The sequence below is a fragment of the Mobula hypostoma genome, chromosome 3, assembly GCF_963921235.1.
Source record: "Mobula hypostoma chromosome 3, sMobHyp1.1, whole genome shotgun sequence".
NCBI classification, from domain to species: domain Eukaryota; kingdom Metazoa; phylum Chordata; class Chondrichthyes; order Myliobatiformes; family Myliobatidae; genus Mobula; species Mobula hypostoma.
The window spans coordinates 113,345,067-113,364,128 of record NC_086099.1 but is presented as its reverse complement, the minus strand read 5'-3'; the positions used below and the strand labels follow the sequence as shown (position 1 = coordinate 113,364,128).

Genomic DNA, 19,062 nt, shown 5'->3' with positions numbered 1-19,062 from the left:
CTATCCTTGGGTGTGTCGTGGAGAATGGAGGCATTGGCCCTGACCCCGACTGTATGCGCCCCCTGTTGGAACTCCCTCTTCCCAACACCCTCAGAGCCCTCAAAAAGTGCCTGGGCTTCTTTTCATATTACACCCAATGGGTCTCTAACTACGCAGGCAAGGCCCGCCCCCTGGTCCAGTCCGCCACATTCCCCCTCTCTGCCGAGGTCCGTGCGGTCTTCAGCCGCATAAAAGGGGACATAGCCAAAGCAGCAATGCATGCGGTGGATGAGGCCATTCCCTTCCAAGTAGAGAGTGACGCCTCCGACTTTGCACTGGCTGCTACCCTCAACCAGGCGGGAAGACCAGTGGCGTTCTTCTCCCGTACCCTTCAAGGCCCTGAAATTCGGCATTCTGCGGTAGAGAAAGAGGCCCAGGCCATAGTGGAAGCTATTAGGCACTGGAGGCACTATCTTGCTGGCAAAAGGTTCACCCTGCTAACTGACCAGCGTTCAGTCGCATTCATGTTTAATAATCAACAGCGGAGCAAAATCAAAAATGATAAAATTCTGAGGTGGAGAATCGATCTCTCCACCTACAACTATGACATCATGTACAGGCCTGGGAAGCTCAACGAGCCCTCCGATGCCCTATCCCGCGGAACGTGTGCCAGCACGCAGATCGACCCGCTATACGTCCTACATGTAGGTCTTTGCCACCCGGGGTCACCCAGCTTTTCCACTTGTGAAAGCCCGGAACCTGCCTTACTCCCTTGAGGAGATCAGGACGATGACCAGGGACTGCCAAGTCTGCGCAGAGTGCAAGCCGACCCGAAAAGGCACAACTCCTCAAGGCCACCCGCCCTTTTGAGCGACTGAGTGTTGACTTTAAGGGCCCCCTTCCCTCCACCGACCTCAATGTGTACTTTCTTAACGTTATCGACGAGTACTCGCGGTTCCCCTTCGCCATCCCCTGCCCCGACACCACTTGCCCTGACACCACTACCACGTCAGTTATAAAAGCTGTGCGCAAGCTGTTCACTCTGTTCGGATACCCATGCTATATTCACAGTGACAGAGGGTCCTCGTTTATGAGTGACGAGCTGCGCCAATACCTACTGGCTAGGGGAATTGCAGCTAGTAGGACCACGAGCTATAATCCCCGGGGGAATGGACAGGTGGAGAAGGAGAATGCCATGGTGTGGAAAGCCACACTCTTAGCCCTCAGGTCAAAGGGACTGCTGGTCTCCCGATGGCAGGAGGTCCTTCCCAAGGCACTCCACTCCATCCGCTCCCTGTTACACACGGCCACCATTGCCACCCCTCATGAGTGGCTCTTTTCTTTTCCCAGAAAGTCGACCACTGGAACCACCCTACCAACTTGGCTGACGTCCCCGGAGCCAGTGCTGCTCCGGAAACATGTGAGGAGCAATAAATACTCCCTGATGGTCGAGAGGGTTCACTTATTTCATGCGAACCCCCAGTATGCCTATGTGGTTTTACCTGATGGGCGGGAAGACACGGTCTCCATCCGCGACCTGGCGCCCGCTGGAGCACCGGGCCCCTACCCTGAACACTCCGTGGTGACTATTGACTCTGTACCCACAAGACACTGCACACTCTAAGCCCTACACAGACACCACACGACACTCCCATACCGGGCGCGACACACATGCACGAGGGATTACCAACGCCTAACGTGCTGGCACTTCAAGTCAGGCCGGAGCCAGCATAATTGCCGTCGTCGATGCAATCACCACTGGTGCTACGTAGATCGCAGCAACGGACTCGATCGCCTGATAGACTTGACCTGTAAATATATTTGTTTTAAATATTGTCAGTCACTTCACCCCGCGGGACTCTTTTTTTAAAAAAAAGGAGTGAATGTGGTAAACCATATATATGTTGTAACTGAGTTAACTGTCCGGACACGCCCCTCTGCTGACTGCCCCTGTGGCTCCTCCCACAGCACCTGTATAAAGGTGATTCTGTCTTGCCCCTCCCCCTTAGTCTGGGGGCAGACACTCACCATGGAGGTCGTGTTGTTGTACAGCGAATAAAAGCCTTTCAGTATTTTACCCAGCCTCAGTCTTTTGGAGTTATTGAAGGTGCTTCACCCTGCCATTTAAGAACTTCTTCCTCTGTGGGACGCATCTATCCTGTGCCTTGTGAACTATTCCCAGAAATGTCAGCCATCTCTGCTCTGCCGTCATCCCTGGAAGTATCCTCCTCCAATTCACCCAGGCAAGCTCCCCGCTCATGTAATTCGCTTTATTCCATTGTGATACTGATACATGGGAGTTACGCCTCTCCCTCTCAAATTGTGGTATGAACTCAATCATATTATGATCACTGCTTCCTTATGGTTTCTTTATGTTAATCTCCCTAATTAGATCTGAGCTATTACACACCCAATCTGCCTTTCCTCGAGTAGGTTCAAGCACAAGCTGCTCTAAAAAGCCACCTTATAGGCATTCAACAAATTCCCTCTCTTGCGATCTGACACCAACCTGATTTTCCCAATTCCGTTGCATGTTGAAGTCCCCCATTACAATTGTGTCATTACCCTTATTACATGCCTTTTTCAGCTCCCTTTGCAATCTCAACCTCCATATCTTGGCTACTATTTGGAGGTCTGTATATGATTCCCATAATGATTTTTAACTCTTGCAGTTTCTTAACTCCACCCACGTTCAACGTTCTCTGATCCTATGTCACTTCTTTCCAAAGATGTAATTCAATCTCTTACCAACGCCTATGCCTTCCTGCCTCTCCTTTCGGTACAAAGTATATCTTTTGATGTTAAGCTCCAAACTATGGCCTTCAGCCACGACTCAGTGATGCCCACAATATCATACTGACCAATCTCTAATTCTGCCACGAGTTCATCCACTTTATTCTGAATGCTACGTACATTTAAATTCAGCACCTTCAGTCCTGCATTCTTCACCGTTTTGAATTTTGCCTTAGTGGTACAATTTGACTCTGCTCTGTCTGCATTTATACCCAATCATTGGTTTGTCCTTACATTCATGTTACACCTATCACCTACTTGAAAACCTGCTGGCTCATCCTCTGCTTTTCATTTTGGTTCCCATCCCCCTGCCATATTAGTTTAAACCACTCCCAACAGCTGTAGTAAATCTGCTTGCAAGAATATTGGTCTCCCTCAGATTGAAGCGCAGGTCCCACCTGCCCCAGAAAAGCTCCAAATTATCCAGAAATCTGAATCACTGCCGCCTGCTTCAATTCTTAAGCCACACATATATCTGCCACCTTATTCTTTCCTAACCCCACTGCTGTGTGGCACAGGCAACAATTCCCAGATTCCTACCTTTTGAAGTCCTGCTTCTTAGCTTCCTTCCTAACTCCCCGATTCTTTTTTCAGGACCTCCTTTCTTTTTCTTTCTATGTCATTGCTCACCTTCCCCTTTCAGGATATTGTGGACACATTCAGAAACATCTCAGACCCTGGCACCTGGGAGGCAAACTACCAACCATGTTTCCTTTTTGCATCCACAGAATGGCCTATCAGTTCCCTTGAATCCCTTATTACTGCTGCTATTCTTTTCAGTTTCCTATAGTTCTGAACCACAGGGTCAGACTCAGTGCCAGAGGCATGGCCACTGTTGCTTCCCTCAGGTAGGTTGCCACCCCCCCCCCCCCACAACAGTACTCAAAATGGAGTATTTACTGTTGAGGGGGATGGTCACATGGGTGTTCTTCACTATCTGATGTTCTCCCTTCCCTCTCCTGACAGTCATCTATCTACCTGTCTCCTGTAGCCTTGGTGTGACTATCTCCCTGTGGCTCCTGTCTATCATTTTTCACTTCCCCTAACAAGTTGAAGGTCATCGAGTTGCAACTCCAGTTCCTTAACACAGTCTCTAAGGAGCTGCATCTCGATGCACCTGACGGTGTCGGGGAGGCTGGTATTCTCCTGGAAATCTCACATCTGACACCCAGAACAGAACACTGGCTTTGTAGACATGCTCCCTACTTTCTCTCAAATTGAATTAGAAATAAGGAATGAATTTACCTTGCCTCTGCCTGTTCTCGCCGAAGCTTTGTTGAGCCAAAGCCTTACTACTCTGATTCAAGACTACTACAACAACGACTGCTTCCACAATGACAGCTCCACTGGGCAGTATCTCCCTTTTATAGAGACTGGGTTTTTTAAAGCTCTTTGTCGGATTTGCACGGGAACTCTTCTGTTGTGTCTTCGCAGTACTGCAGTCAGCGGGGTTCCACAGGGATCTATGATGGGACTGCTTTTTTACATTATATGTCAATAATTTGGATGATGGAATTGATATCTCTCTTTTATAGAGACTGGGTTTTTAAAAGCTCTTTGTCAGATTTGCACGGGAACTCTTCTGTTGCGTCTTTGCAGTACTGCAGTCAACGGGGTTCCACAGGGGTCTATGATGGGACTGCTTCTTTTTACATTATATGTCAATAATTTGGGTGATGGAATTGATGACTTGTAGATGATGCAAAGGTAGGTGGAGGGCCAGCTAATATTGAGGAGCAGAGGCTGCAGAAGGACTTAGATGAGGAATTTCGTCAAAGAAATACAGTATTGGGAAATATATGGTTGTGCGCTTTGGTAGAAGAAATAAAAGCATAGACTATTTTCTAAATGGAGAGAAAATTGAAAAATTTGAGGTGCAACAGCACTTTAAAGTCCTCATGCAGGATTCCCTAAGAGTTCAGTTTGTGGTAAAGAAGTTTGCATTCATTTTGAGAATACTATAATATAAAAGCAAGGATCTAATGTTGTGGCTAAATAAGGTACTGGTGAGCAGTTTTGGACACCTTATCTATGAAAGGATATGCTGACGTTGGAGAGGGTCAAAGGACTTTCACAAAAATGATTTGGCGATTGAAAGGCTTATCATCTGAGGAGTACCCCATCTTTTCAGCATCTCCAGATTTTCTCTTGTTTGTCAAATGAGTGTTTTAACGCTTCTGGCTTCTACTCACTGAAATTCAGAAGCATCGGGGTGGTGGGGGGGGAATCGCAATAAACCTTTCGAATGTTGAAAAGCCTCGACGGAGTGGATGTGGAGAGAGTATTGTGGGAGAGTCTAGGACCAGCCTTAGAAGAGAGGGATGTTCATTTGGTATGGAGATGAGAGATTTCTTTAGCCAGAAAGTGGTGAATCTGTGGAATTTGTTGCCACAGGTGATTGTATAGGCCAAGTCATTGGTTTTATTTAAGGCAGGGATTGATAAGTTTTTCATCAGTCAGGCATGAAGAGGCAGAGGGAGAAGGCAGTTGTTTAGGGCTGAGAGAGAAATGAATCAGCTATGATGAAATGGTGGGGCAGGCTTGCTGGGCCAAATGGCCTTATTCTGCTCCTATACCTTGTGCTGTTATGGTCTTATAATAAAACAGCCTGTCCCAATCCACATTTGCTAGATCCTTTATGATACCACTAAAATTGCCTTTTTCCAGTTTAGAATCTCCACCAGACCTATCTTTTTCCATATTTACTTTGAAATGAATGGCATTATGATCACTAGATAGAAAGTATTCCCGTGTTCAAACCTGCCGTCTCATCCCCACAAGCAGTTCAAGTATCCTACTCTCTTTCATAGGGCTCTAATTTGTTCTGTATTTCAGTTAACCGCATAATCGTTACTCGGTTAAATGGTAGTTTTTTTGTACTTTTTATCTCTATGAAACTTCATCTTATTCTTGTTACTGTACTTTTCTGCGCCTTTTGGTGGCAGCCTTGTCATTTCTTCAGCATTTTTGACTTTCTTTAATGAGGCCCAGTTGCTCACCCAGCACAAGTGGAAAGTGTGCAAGGAACTGGCCAGATTTGAACCCCAGACCACTTGCCTCAAAGTCTGGTGCAGATGCCGCTCCACCACCTTATTGGGGTCTTATTGGGGAGCCACTTAATTGAGCCTATGTATCCCAATTAACTGGAATCTCTGTATTTTGTTTCTAAAAACAAGCTGCTTGAAGTAAATAATACATATTAAATATGTTTGTGGATAATATGATTTTTTCTCTTGCTGAAATATAAAACATAGAAACATAGAAAATAGGTGCAGGAGTAGGCCATTCGGCTCTTCGAGCCTGCACCGCCATTCAGTATGATCATGGCTGATCATCCAACTCAGAACCCTGTACCTGCCTTCCCTCCATACCCCTGATCCCTTTAGCCGCAAGGGCCATATCTAACTCCCTGTTAAATATAGCCAATGAACTGGCCTCAATTGTTTCCTGTGGCAGAGAATTCCACAGATTCACCACTCTCTGTGTGAAGAAGTTTTTCCTAATCTCGGTCCTAAAAGGCTTCCCCTTTATCCTCAAACTGTGACCCCTCGTTCTGGACTTTCCCACCATCGGGAACAATCTTCCTGCATCTAGCCTGTCCAATCCCTTTAGGATTTTATATGTTTCAATAAGATCCCCTCTCAATCTTCTAAATTCCCGAGAGTATAAGCCTAGTTGATCCAGTCTTTCATCATATGAAAGTCCTGCCATCCCAGGAATCAATCTGGTGAACCTTCTTTGTACTCCCTCAATGGTAAGAATGTCTTTCCTCAGATTAGGGGACCAAAACTGCACACAGTACTCCAGGTGTGGTCTCACCAAGGCCTTGTACAACTGCAGTAAAGAATTCTTTTAAGTTATTAACAGTTTTCACAGCGGTGTGGTGCCGTGGCACAATAGGTACTGCTGCTGCGTCGCAATAGCAGGTGCAATCCTGACCTTAGTTGCTGCCTGTGTGGAATTCGTGTGTTCTTTCTGTGGCTGTTGGTTTTGGTGGGTATTCAAGAGAGAGTAGTTACAAGGATTATAGGTCAAGTAATGGAATTGCCATGAAAGCTGGCAAAACTCAGTGGACTGAATGATCTCCTTCTGTGTCATTCTGAAATATAGTCATAGTCATACTTTATTGATCCCGGGGGAAATTGGTTAAATATGAGACACATGCAAGTATAAAAGCAGGTGTCATATTCTTTTTGTGGAATAAAACTTGTTTTAAATTTCCCTCATGCAGATTTAAATTAGTCCTTATGACCATGACAGCAGAAAACCTGGACATGACCAATGGCACCAATAAACTTGGTTCTGTGACACAGAATGAAGCAGCACTACTTGCCTTGATGGAACAAACAGGTTATACCATGATACAAGAAAATGGACAAAGAAAATTTGGTGGGCCACCACCAGGTAAGAATAATATAGAAATTTTCACCAAACTGTGAGGGGTTCCCATATTTTTCCCTGCACAAAATTGGCAAAAATTAAATGTCCTCTCTTGGATAAGATGAAAATTTCTCTGAATTTTTGCTGTACCATTTCGAGCATAAAGCACAGTCTGAAAAGTTATGCTGGAATTATACCTGCTGGTTCTATTTAGTATAAATTCTTTTTAAATAAAAGTTATTACAATTATGCTTCTTAGCTTGAGGTAGATGAAAATCCATGCGGGTACTTATTGACCTGGTTTCTGCACTTCTCCAGTTACTCCTTACTGCAGAATATTGTATTTAAATATGGTGCTGGTTACTCATAATTTTTTTCAAAGAAGGGTTTATATCATAGGTTGCTCAATATGTGGTTATGACATTGTAACTCAATCAAGTACAGATGATAAGAGTCTAAAATAGAAACAGGAAATGTTGTAAATACTCAGCAGCTGAGGCAACTTCTGTGATAAAATGAATAATGCTTCAGTTTGAAATTCGTCTTTGGAACTGAGGAAAACTGAAAGTAGAAGGTTGCAGAAAGAGTCAGTGGGTAGTGAATTATAAAATCTTTGTTCATGTCATAGTCTATGTTATGACAAACCTGTGGAATTATTGTTCATGCTTGAAATGCTTCTTGTGCTGGTACCTTAATTTATTGTCTGCTAAGCATTGCAGCGGCTGTGAAAGCTGGGTTCTGCCTGAACATAGAACAGTCCAGCACAGGAACAGACATTTTGATCCTCAATGTTAGACCAAACTAATTAAACGGATAATTAAGTGCCTAACCAACTAAGCACTTCTACCTAAGCAATCCCCATATCCTTTCATTTTCTGCATATTATTGTACTTATCTAGGAACCTTTTAAACATCCCCATTGTACTTGCCTCCATGACCACCTCTTGCGGCATTTTCAAGGCACCCCCAACACTGTGTATACAATAACATTTCCTTTCAATTTAACCCCTCTCACCTTAAATATATTAGAACGTAAACATCTGCAGCACATTACATCCTTGAAGAATTCAATCAGACTCATAAGGCACTATCCCTAATCAGATTATGTTCCTCCAAATGCTCATATATCCTGCCTGTCAGGATCTACTCCAACAAATTGCCCTCCACTGACGTAAGACTCATTGGTCTATATTTCCTGGGTTATCCCTACTCTCTTTCTTGAACAAGGGAACAACATTTGCCACCCTCTAATCTTTTGGTACTTCTCTCATCCTTATTGATGATGCAAAGATCATCGCCATAGGCTCAGCAATCTTCTCCCTTGGTTCCCACGGTTAGCCTGGGGTATATCTCATCCTGTCCTGGCGACTTATTTAACTTAATGCTTTTCAAATACTACAGCACATCCTCTTTCATAATGTCTATGTGCTCAAGTGTTTCAGTGTGCTGTAAGTCATCCCCACAATTACCAAGGTCCTGGTGAATACTGAAGTGAAAGTATTCATTAAGTACCTTTGCTAAATCTTCTGACTCCATGCACATTTTTCCACCATCACAACTGATTGGTCTTGCTCTTCACATACTTGTAGAATGCCTTGGGGGCTTCCTTAATCCTGCTCGCCAAGGCCCCTTTTAGCTCTCCTAATTTCATTTTAAGCTGCTTCCTGGCAATCCTGTAATTTTGTAGAGCTCTATCAGTACCTAGTTTCTTGAACCTTTCGTAAGCTTTTCTTTTCTTCTTAACTAGATTTTCTACATCCTTTGTACACCATGGTTCTTTTTCCTTACCACTTTCCCTGCTTCAATAGAACATACCTATGCAGAATGCCATGCAAATGTTTCCTGAACATTTGCCACATTTCTGCCATATATTTCCCTGTGAACATCAGCTCCCAATTTACGCTCCCAAGTTCATGCCTAATAGCATCCTATTTCCCCGACCCCAATTAAATATTTTCCTAAATTGTCTACTCCTATCCCTTTCCAGTGCTATGGTAAAGGAGATAGAATTGTAGCCACTACCTCCAAAATGCTCTCCCACCAAGAGATCTGACACCTGACTAGGTTCATTTCCCAATACTAGATCACGTACAGCCTTCCCTCTTGTAGGCTTATCTACATATTGCATCAGGATACCTTCCTGAGCACGCCTAACAAGCTCCACCCCATCTAAACCCCTTGCTCTAAGGAGATGCCAGTCAATATTAGAGAAATTAAAATCACTCAGCACAACAACTCTTATTATTACACTGTTCCAGAATCTGCCTCCCTAGCTATTCCTCGATATATCTGTTACTGTTGGGAGGGGTCTATAAAAAAAACATTCAGTAGAGTTTTTGCCCCTTCTTGTTTCTGACTTCCACCCACACTGACTCAGTAGATAATCCCTCCATGACTTCCTCTCTTCCTGCAGCTGTGACACTATCCCTAATTAGCAATGCCACACCCCACCTCTTTGGTATTAGACATTTCAACCATGAGGAAAAGATGCTAGCAGTCTACTCTATGTATGCCTCTCAAATGTTACAAACTTCTCTCTGGTCTCCCTTCAGCCTCCATCACTCCAGAGAAAACACTCCAAGTTTGTTAAGTTTCTCCTCATTTCACGTGCCCTCTAATCCATGCAACATGATAAACCTCTTCTGCACCCATGCCAAAGCCTCCATATTTTTTCTATAAAGGGGTGATCAGAAGTGAGTACCATGCTACAGAGGTGGTCTAATAAAGCAGCAAGTTATCTTTCTGGCTCTTGAACACAATGGCTCGAATAATAAGGTCAAGCTGGCCAGGCACCTCCTTTATCTGCCTATCAACTTGTGCAGCTACTTTCTGGGAACTATGGACTGGTATCCCAAAACAACTTCATAAGTCAATACTGTTAAGGGACTTGCCGTTTACATTTAACCTGCCAAAGAGCAATACTTCACACGATCAGATTAAACCAGCATCTGCCGTTTCTCCACCCTTATCTGCAACTGATCTATGTCCCACTGTATCATTCAGCAATTCACCACACCACCAATTTTTGCATCGTATACGGACTTACTAATGCCCCCATCCAGGTAATTTATATCTATCTATCTAACAGCAGAGATCATATTATAGATCCTTTTGGAACACCACCACGGACTTCCAATCAGAATAAATCAAATTGACCACCGCACTGTCTTCCATAGGCAAGTAATTCTGAATTCAAATGACCAAGGATCCTATGCATCTTAATCTTCTGAATAAGCTTACTGCAGGAGAGTTTTCCTTACTAAAATCCACATAAACAAAATCCACAGCTGAACCCTCTTCAATCACCTCATCAAAAAAACTCGATCAGTGGGTGGTTCATAGATGCTGCCAGTTGCACATATTCAAATGGAAATTTTAAAAGTGGCATCCGTGTATACAATGCACAATATTGGAGATCACTGCACATGTTTGAGCATTAGTGCATCAGATGAAGGTGAATATGAAGACTTTGTAATATCTCCCCACTTTACTTTCCTTCCGTATTGAATTATTTCGTACACAAAAAATATAATTTGTTTCGCTGCAACCTACAACAACAATAAGAACACTAAACAAAAATACTTAAAGTACCATACATTAGTCGGCTTGTATCTTCTGAAACTGAAATTGGTTATTGCCTTTTCATGTTCTTAGTGTGAAACTTACTAGCATTTCTATCTTTAGAGATACTTTCTAATTTATTAGTCAGGGAAAATGTCACGTTGGAGAACTCAGCTAGTGGGTGTAATGGGTAGAACTTAGAAATAGGAAAGGTATGACCACATTAATGGGGCTATATTACAGTCCACCCAACAGTCCAAAGGATTTAGAGGAATAAATTTGTAGAGTGATCATAGGCTGTTGCAAGGACACAAGGTTGTAAAAGTCGGTGATTTTACTTATAGAGTTTGTCAAAAGTATTCAGGGAAGTTTCCTTAATTGGTACATAGAAGTCCTAATGAGAGAGTTTGCCATACTGGAACTGCTATTAGGGAATGATACAGCGCAGATGAGAGAAGTGTGTGTAGGGGAACATTTTGCATCTAGTTTTAAAGTGAATATGCAAACAGATAGGTATGATCCGCAGATTGAGATTCTAAATTGGAGAAAGGCCAATTTTAATGGTATCAGAAATGATCTGGCAAGTGTGGATTGGGACAGGCTGTTTTCTTGCAAAGGTATACTTGGTGAATATACCTTTTCAAAAGCAACATTTTGAGAGTACAAAGCTTGTATGTGCCTATCAGAATAGAAGGTAAAGTTAATAAGTGTAAAGAACCTTGATTTTCAAGAGATCTTGAGGCCCTGGTTAAGAGAAAATAGGAGGTGCAGAGCAGGTATAGGCAGGTAAGAATAATTGTAGTGCTTATGGAGTACAGGAAATGCAAGAGAGCACTTAAGAAAGAAATCAGGAGGGCTAAGAGAAGGCATGAACTTAGTGTAGCAGACAAGGTGAAGGAGAACCTTTAGGGATTCTACATATATGTTAAGAGTAAAAGGATTGTAAGGGACAAAATTAGTCCTGTGGAAGATCAGAATGTTAATCCATGTGTGGAGCCAAAACAGATGAGGGAGATCTTAAATACATTATTTGCATCTGTATTTCCTCAGGAGATAGACACAGAGTCTATAAAAGTGAGGCAAGTGGCATCAACTTCATGGACTCTGTACAGATTACAGAGGAGGAGGCAAATCAGGGTGGATAAATCCCAGGTGCCTGACAGTGTATTCCCTCAGAAACCACAAGTGCAGAAATTGCCAGAAATTATACACCAGTGAGTTGGACATCAGTTGTGGGAAAGTTGTTGAAAGGTATTCTAAGGGACCGGAGATACAAGTATTTGGATAGATGTGGACTGACGAATCATGCCTTTGTTCGTGTTAGGTCATGTCTAACCAAACTTAGAGTTTTTAAAAGAAGTTACCAGGGAGCTCACAGCCAGAATCAGGTTTATCATCACCGGCATGTGACATGAAATTTGTTAACAGCAGCAACAGTTCAATGCAATGCATAATGCATCAGAGAGAAAAAATAATAAATAAACAAGTAAATCAATTACTTCTATTGAATAGATTAACAAAAATGTGCAAAAACAGAAATACTGTATATTGAAAAAGAAAGTGAGGTAGTGTCCAAAGATTCAATGTCCATTTAGGAATCGGATGGCAGAGGGGAAAAAGCTGTTCCTGAATTGTTGAGTATGTGCCTTCAGGCTTCTGTACCTCCTACCTGATGGTTACAGTGAGATAAGGGCGTGGCCTGGGTGCTGGAGGTCCTTAATAATGGACGCTGCCTTTCTGAGACACCACTCCCTAAAGATGTCCTGGGTACTTTGTAGGCTAGTACCCAAGACGGAGCTGACCGGATTTACAACCTTCTGCAGCTGCTTATGGTCCTGTGTAGTAGCCCCTCCATACCAGACAGTGATGTAACCTGTCAGAATGCTCTCCATGCTACAACTATAGAAGTTTTTGAGTGTATTTGTTGACATGCCAAATCTCTTCAAACTCCTAATGAAGTGTACCCACTGTCTTGCCTTCTTTATAACTACATCAATATGTTGGGACCAGGTTAGATCCTCAGAGATCTTGACACCCAGGAACTTGAAACTGCTCACTCTCTCCACTTCTGATCCCTCTATGAGGATTGATTTGTGTTTCTTCATCTTACCCTTCCTGAAGTCCACAATCAACTCTTTCGTCTTACTGATGTTGAGTGCCAGGTTGTTGCTATGGCACCACTCCACTCCTGTACACCGTCTCGTCACCACCTGAGATCCTACCAACAATGGTTGTATTGTCAGCAAATTTATAGATGATATTTGAGCTATGCCTAGCCACACAGTCATGTATATATAGAGAGTAGAGCAGTGGGTTAAGCACACACCCCTGAGGTGCGAGGAGGATATGTTAGCACCAATCCGGACAGATTAAGGTTTTCCGGTAAAGGAAGTCGAGGATCCAATTGCAGAGGGAGGTACAGTGGCCCAGGTTCTGCAACTTCTCAATCAGAATTGAGTGAATGATGGTATTAAATTTTGAGCTATAGTCGATGAACGGCATCCTGACTTCGGTGTTTGTGTTGTCCAGGTGGTCTAAAACCATGTGGAGAGCCATTGAGATTACGTCTGCCGTTGACCTAATGTGGTGATAGGCAAATTGCAGTGGGTCCAGGTCTTTGCTAGGGCAGGAGTTCAGTCTAATCATGACCAACCTCTCAAAGAATTTCATCACTGTCAATGTGAGTGCTACCGGGCGATAGTCATTAAGGCAGCTCACATTATTCTTAGGCACTGGTATCATTGTTGCCTTTTTTGAAGCAAGTGGGAACTTCTGCCCATAGTAATGAGAGGTTGAAAATGTCCTTGCATAGTCCCGGCTAGTTGGTTGGTACAGGTTTTCAGAATCTTACCAGGTATTCCATCGGGACCTTCTGCCTTGTGAGGGTTCACTCTCTTTAAAGACAGCCTAACATCAGCCTCTGAGACGGCGGTCATAGGGTCATCAGGTGCAGCAGGGATCTTCACAGCTGTCTTTGTGTTCCCCCTTTCAAAGCGTGCGTAGAAGGCATTGAGGTCATCTGGTAGTGAAACATTGCTGTCATTCATGCTATTGAGTTTCGCTTTGCAGGAAGTAATGTCTTGCAGACCCTGCCAGAGTTCGAAATTGTCTCTTTGCCCTTGAAATAGCCCTCCGCAAATCATACCTGGTTTTCTGGTACAGGCCTGGATCGTCAGATTTGAATGCCACAGATCTAGCCTTCAGCAGACGATGTACCTCCTGGTTCATCCACTGCTTTTGATTGGGGAATGTACAGTAGGTCTTTGTGGGCACACACTCATCCACACAGGTTTTAATGAAGTTGATAACAACTGCAGCATACTCATCCAGGTTCAAAGATGAATCCCTGAATACAGTCCACTCCACCGATTCAAAGCAGTCCTGTAGGCGCTCCGGTGCTTCCCTTTTTGGCCCTTGCTGCTGGTGCTGCAGCCTTCAGTCTCTGCCTATACTCGGGGAGTAGAAGTACAGCTAGATGATCAGACTTCCCAAAGTGAGGAAACTGGATAAAGGCAAGGCATTTTACAAGGTTTCACATGGTAGGTTGGTCAAGAACGTTCAGTCGCTTGGCATTCAAGGTGAGATAGTAAATTTGATTGGACATTGGTTTTGAGGGCGAAGCCAGAGGATGGTAGTAGATGGTTACTTCTCTGACTGGAAGCCAGAATGGTGGTGTGGTACAGGGATCAGTGCTGGGTGCATTGTTGTTTGTCATCTATATCAACGATCTGGATGATAATGTGGTTAACTGGATCAGCAAATTTGCAGATGACACCAAGATTATGGGTGCAGTGGACAGCGAGGAGACCTATCATGGCTTGCAGGGGGATCTGCATTAGCTGGAAAAATGGGTTGAAAATGGCAGATGGAATTTAATGCAGACAAGTGCAAGGTGTTGCACTTCAGTAGGATCAGTAGCTAATATGTCTTACAGTTAGAATGCTCTCCATGGTACATCTGCAGAAATTTGCAAGTATCTTTGGTATCATACCATTTTTTCTAAACTGCAAGTGTTTTAATGAGGAAATGAAACTATCTAGGCGACTTGAACATTTGAAGAGAATACACTCTGATAAAATAAACGAGAACTTGACTTATTTTCAGTGACTTTGTGAAAACATTCAGAAATGCAAAACATTTCAAGACATATTTGCCAGCACTTCGCAACAAAGCAGTGATGGTTTGTATGCTTCACACATTTCATTGCTCATTATTAAAGTGGAGCAAGGCTAATTTCATTAACATAAAGACAACTATAAGCCTTATTTGTCACATATACAATGAAACATACAATGAATTGCGTTCTTTACATCATATCAAATCAAATCATCAAGGAATGTGCTGACCATCGCATGTGTCACCATGCTTCTAGTGGCAGCACAGAATGCCCACAACTCACTGACCTTAACCATATTTCTTGGGAATGTGGGAGGAAAGCATAGCACCCAGAAGAAACCCATGTGGACATGGGCGAAATGTACAGACTACTTACAGGGACAGTGGGAATTGAACTTCAGTTGGTAATCTCTGTAAAACAATGCCCTAACTGCTACACTAACCTTGCTGCCCTAACATAAGGAAGAATCTGGCAAAGACAAATTGCAGATATGTCTACAGCTGAACAGAGAGAAGCATAGCAGTATTCTTAAATTGATTACTGAATTAAGCATTCAGGTCTTCAAAATTATTACAGTTTTGAATAGCATATTAAAACTTCTCAGGCAGTTTTGTTTTGAGAGCCATCTGACTTCTGTGTGCAACAGCAAGTGTTCAACCTGTTCATTATTCTCAATACAAAGCTCTCAAAGTTTTTGATAATTGAGAGCATGGGACCCATTTACCGCTGTGAAAATAGTGGTTAATGTTTTGTGCAGCCAGTCATAGAAAAGTACAGCACAGTACAGCCCTTTGGCCAATCTAGTCTGTGCTGAGCCTCTAAACTAAAGGGCAAAATCACAATTTTTTTTTGCAACAAGCAGTTGTCTGTGAATTACACAGTGTATGTTAAATATGTAAGGTACAGCTTTTTTTTCCAAGAAAGTAATAACCCAACTGTGGCATCCTGTCATTAATTGTGCCCCATCTATTGCACAAGTGAAAATGTTCGTGAGCGGATGACCTCTTTGAAAAATTGCTCAGTAACCCAGAGTATTTACTCCTCTTCGTATCTGTTTCTAGTCTCCTTGCAAGTAACAACTCTTGATCCATGCTAATGACGTGAACATAACCTAGCCACAAAGATTTGCTCTCTGGCAAAGTTGATTCATCCAACTGCAGAGCAAATTTTGTTGTCCTGAATGTGTTGCACAGTATGCCTTCCATGTTCTCAAATATTTCAGCTATTTGTAGCTAAGTCAAATAGCTTTAATTATTTGGTTTGGTGACTGGGCAGAACATCCCTTATTGCTGGCAGAATCAGTTTGAGTCATAGAGGAGTACAGCACAGAAGCTAGCCATTGGCCCACCTAGTCCATGCCAAAACCATTTAAACTGCTGACTCCCATTGACCTGCATCAGGACCATAGCAGTCCATACCCCTACTATCCATGTACCTAATCCATATAACCATATAACAATTATAGCATGGAAACAGGCCATCCTGGCCCTTCTAGACAATGCCAAACTCTTACTCTCATCTAGTCCCACTGACCTGCACTCGGCCCATAACCCTGCATTCCTTTCCTGTCCATATATCTATCCAATTTAACTTTAAACGACAACATCAAACCTGCCTCAACCACTTCTGCTGGAAGCTCATTCCACACAGCTACCACTCTCTAAGTAAAGAAGCTCCCCCTCATGTTACCCCTAAACTTTTGCCCTTTAACTCTCAACTCATGTCCCCTTGTTTGAATCTTCCCCATTCTCAATGGAAAAAGCCTATCCACGTCAACTCTATCAATCCCCTCATAATCTTAAACACCTCTATTAAGTCCCCCCTCAACTTTGTACGCTCCAAAGAATAAAGACCTAACTTGTTCAATCTTTCTCTGTAACTTAGGAGATGAAACCCAGGCAATATTTTAGTAAACCTCCTCTGTACTCTCTCAATTTTATTGACATCTTTCCTATAATTCGGTGACCAGAACTGTACACAATACTCCAAATTTGGCCTTACCAATGCCATATACAATTTCAATATTACATACAATTTCAATATTACATCCTATACTCAATGCTCTGATTAATAAATGCCAGCATACCAAAAGCTTTCTTCACCACCCTATCCACATGAGATTCCACCTTCAGGGAACTATGCACCATTATTCCTAGATCCCTCTGTTCTACAGCATTCTTCAATGCCCTACCATTTACCATGCGTGTCCTATTTTGATTAGTCCTACCAAAATGTAGCACCTCACAGTTTTCAGCATTAAACTCCATCTGCCATCTTTCAGCCCACTCTTCTAACTGGCCTAAATCTCTCTGCAAGCTTTGGAAACCTACTTCGTTGCCCACAACTCTACCTGTCATAGTCATACTTTATTGATCCCGGGGGAAATTGGTTTTTGTTACAGTTGCACCATAAATAATAACTAGTAATAGAAATAGTAATAGTAATATTACTATTAGTAAATAGTAATAGTCATAGAAATAATAAATAGTAATAGAATAGTAATAGAATGTAGTAATAAATAGTTAAATAGTAATATGTAAATGATGCCAGTAAATTATGAAATAAGTCCAGGACCAGCCTATCGGCTCAGGGTGTCTGACCCTCCAAGAGAGGAGTTGTAAAGTTTGATGGCCACAGGCAGGAATGACTTCCTATGACGCTCTGTGCTGCATCTCGGTGGAATGAGTCTCTGGCTGAATGTACTCCTGTGCCCACCCAGTACATTATGTAGTGGATGGGAGACATTGACCAAGATGGCATGCAACTTAGACAGCATCCTCTTGTCAGACTCCACCGTGAGAGTGTCCAGTTCCATCCCCACAACATCACTGGCCTTCAGAATGAGTTTATTGATTCTGTTGGTGTCTGCTACCCTCAGCCTGCTGCCCCAGCACACAACAGCAAACATGATAGCACTGGCCACCACAGACTTGTAGAACATCCTCAGCATCGTCTGGCAGATTTTAAAGGACCTCAGTCTCCTCGGGAAATAGAGAGGAGATAATCTGCATACTTACTAATCCAATTTACCACCCCATCATTCAGATCATTAATAGATAAAATCATATATAGATAAAAAAACATTGGACCCAGTACAGATCCCTGAGGCACACCGCTACACACCATCCTCCAATCTGACACAGTTATCCACCACTACTCTCTGGCGTCTCCCATCCAGCCACTGCTGAATCAATTTTACTACTTCCATATTAATGTCTAACGATTGAACCTTCCTAACTAACCTTCCATGTGGAACCTTGTCAAAGGCCTTACTGAAGTCCACTGCTTTACCCTCGTCAACTTTCTTAGTAACCTCATCAAAAAATTCAATAAGATGTGTCAAACATGACCTTCCACGCACAAATCCATGTTGACTGTTCCTGATCAGACCCTGTCTATCCAGATAATTATGTATACCATCTCTAAGAATATTTTCCATCAATTTACTGACATCAAACTCACAGGCCGATAATTGCTGGTTTACTCTTAGTACCCTTTTTAAACAATGGAACCACATGAGCAATACACCAATCCTCCGGCACCATCCCCGTTTCTAATGACATTTGAAGTATTTCTGTCAGAGCCCCTGCTATTTCTACACTAACTTCCCTCAAGGTCCTAGGGAATATCTTGTCCGGATCCGGAGACTTATCCACTTTTATATTCCTTAAAAGCTCCAGTACTTCCTCTTCTTTTATTGTCACACTTTTCATAACTACTCTTCTTGTTTCCTTTACCTTACACAATTCAATATCCTTCTCCTTAGTGAATACTGAAGAAAAATAATTGTTCAAAACCTCCCCCATCTTTCTTGGCTCCGCACATAGCCGTCCACTCTGATTCTCTAAGGGACCAATTTTATTCCTCACTATCCTTTTGCCACTAACATAACTGTAGAAACCCTTTGGGTTTATTTTCACCTTACTTGCTAAAGCAGCCTCGTATCTTCTTTTAGCTTTTCTAATTTCTTTCTTAAGATTCTTTTTACATTCTTTGTATTCCTTGAGCACCTCATTAACTCCAAGCTGCCTATATTTATTGTAGATTCCTCTCTTTTTCCGAACCAAGTTTCCTATATCCCTTGAAAACCATGGCTCTCTCAAACTTTTAACCTTTCCTTTCAACCTAACAGGAACATAAAGATCCTGTACCCTCAAAATTTCACCTTTAAGTGACCTCCATTTCTCTATTACATCCTTCCATAAAACAAATTGTCCCAATGTACTCCTTCT

General features: G+C 42.7%; 1 protein-coding gene across 1 annotated transcript in view; it reads left to right on the top strand.

The window, feature by feature from the left end:
- Positions 1 to 7,025: 7,025 nt before the first annotated feature.
- rbm46 (RNA binding motif protein 46) overlaps positions 7,026 to 19,062 on the top strand; it is a 91,019-nt gene continuing 78,982 nt past the window's right edge. Inside the window, exon 1 of the mRNA XM_063042238.1 lies at positions 7,026 to 7,176. Coding sequence (XP_062898308.1) covers positions 7,026 to 7,176 — 151 coding nt within the window. The remainder of the gene's footprint in view (positions 7,177 to 19,062) is intronic.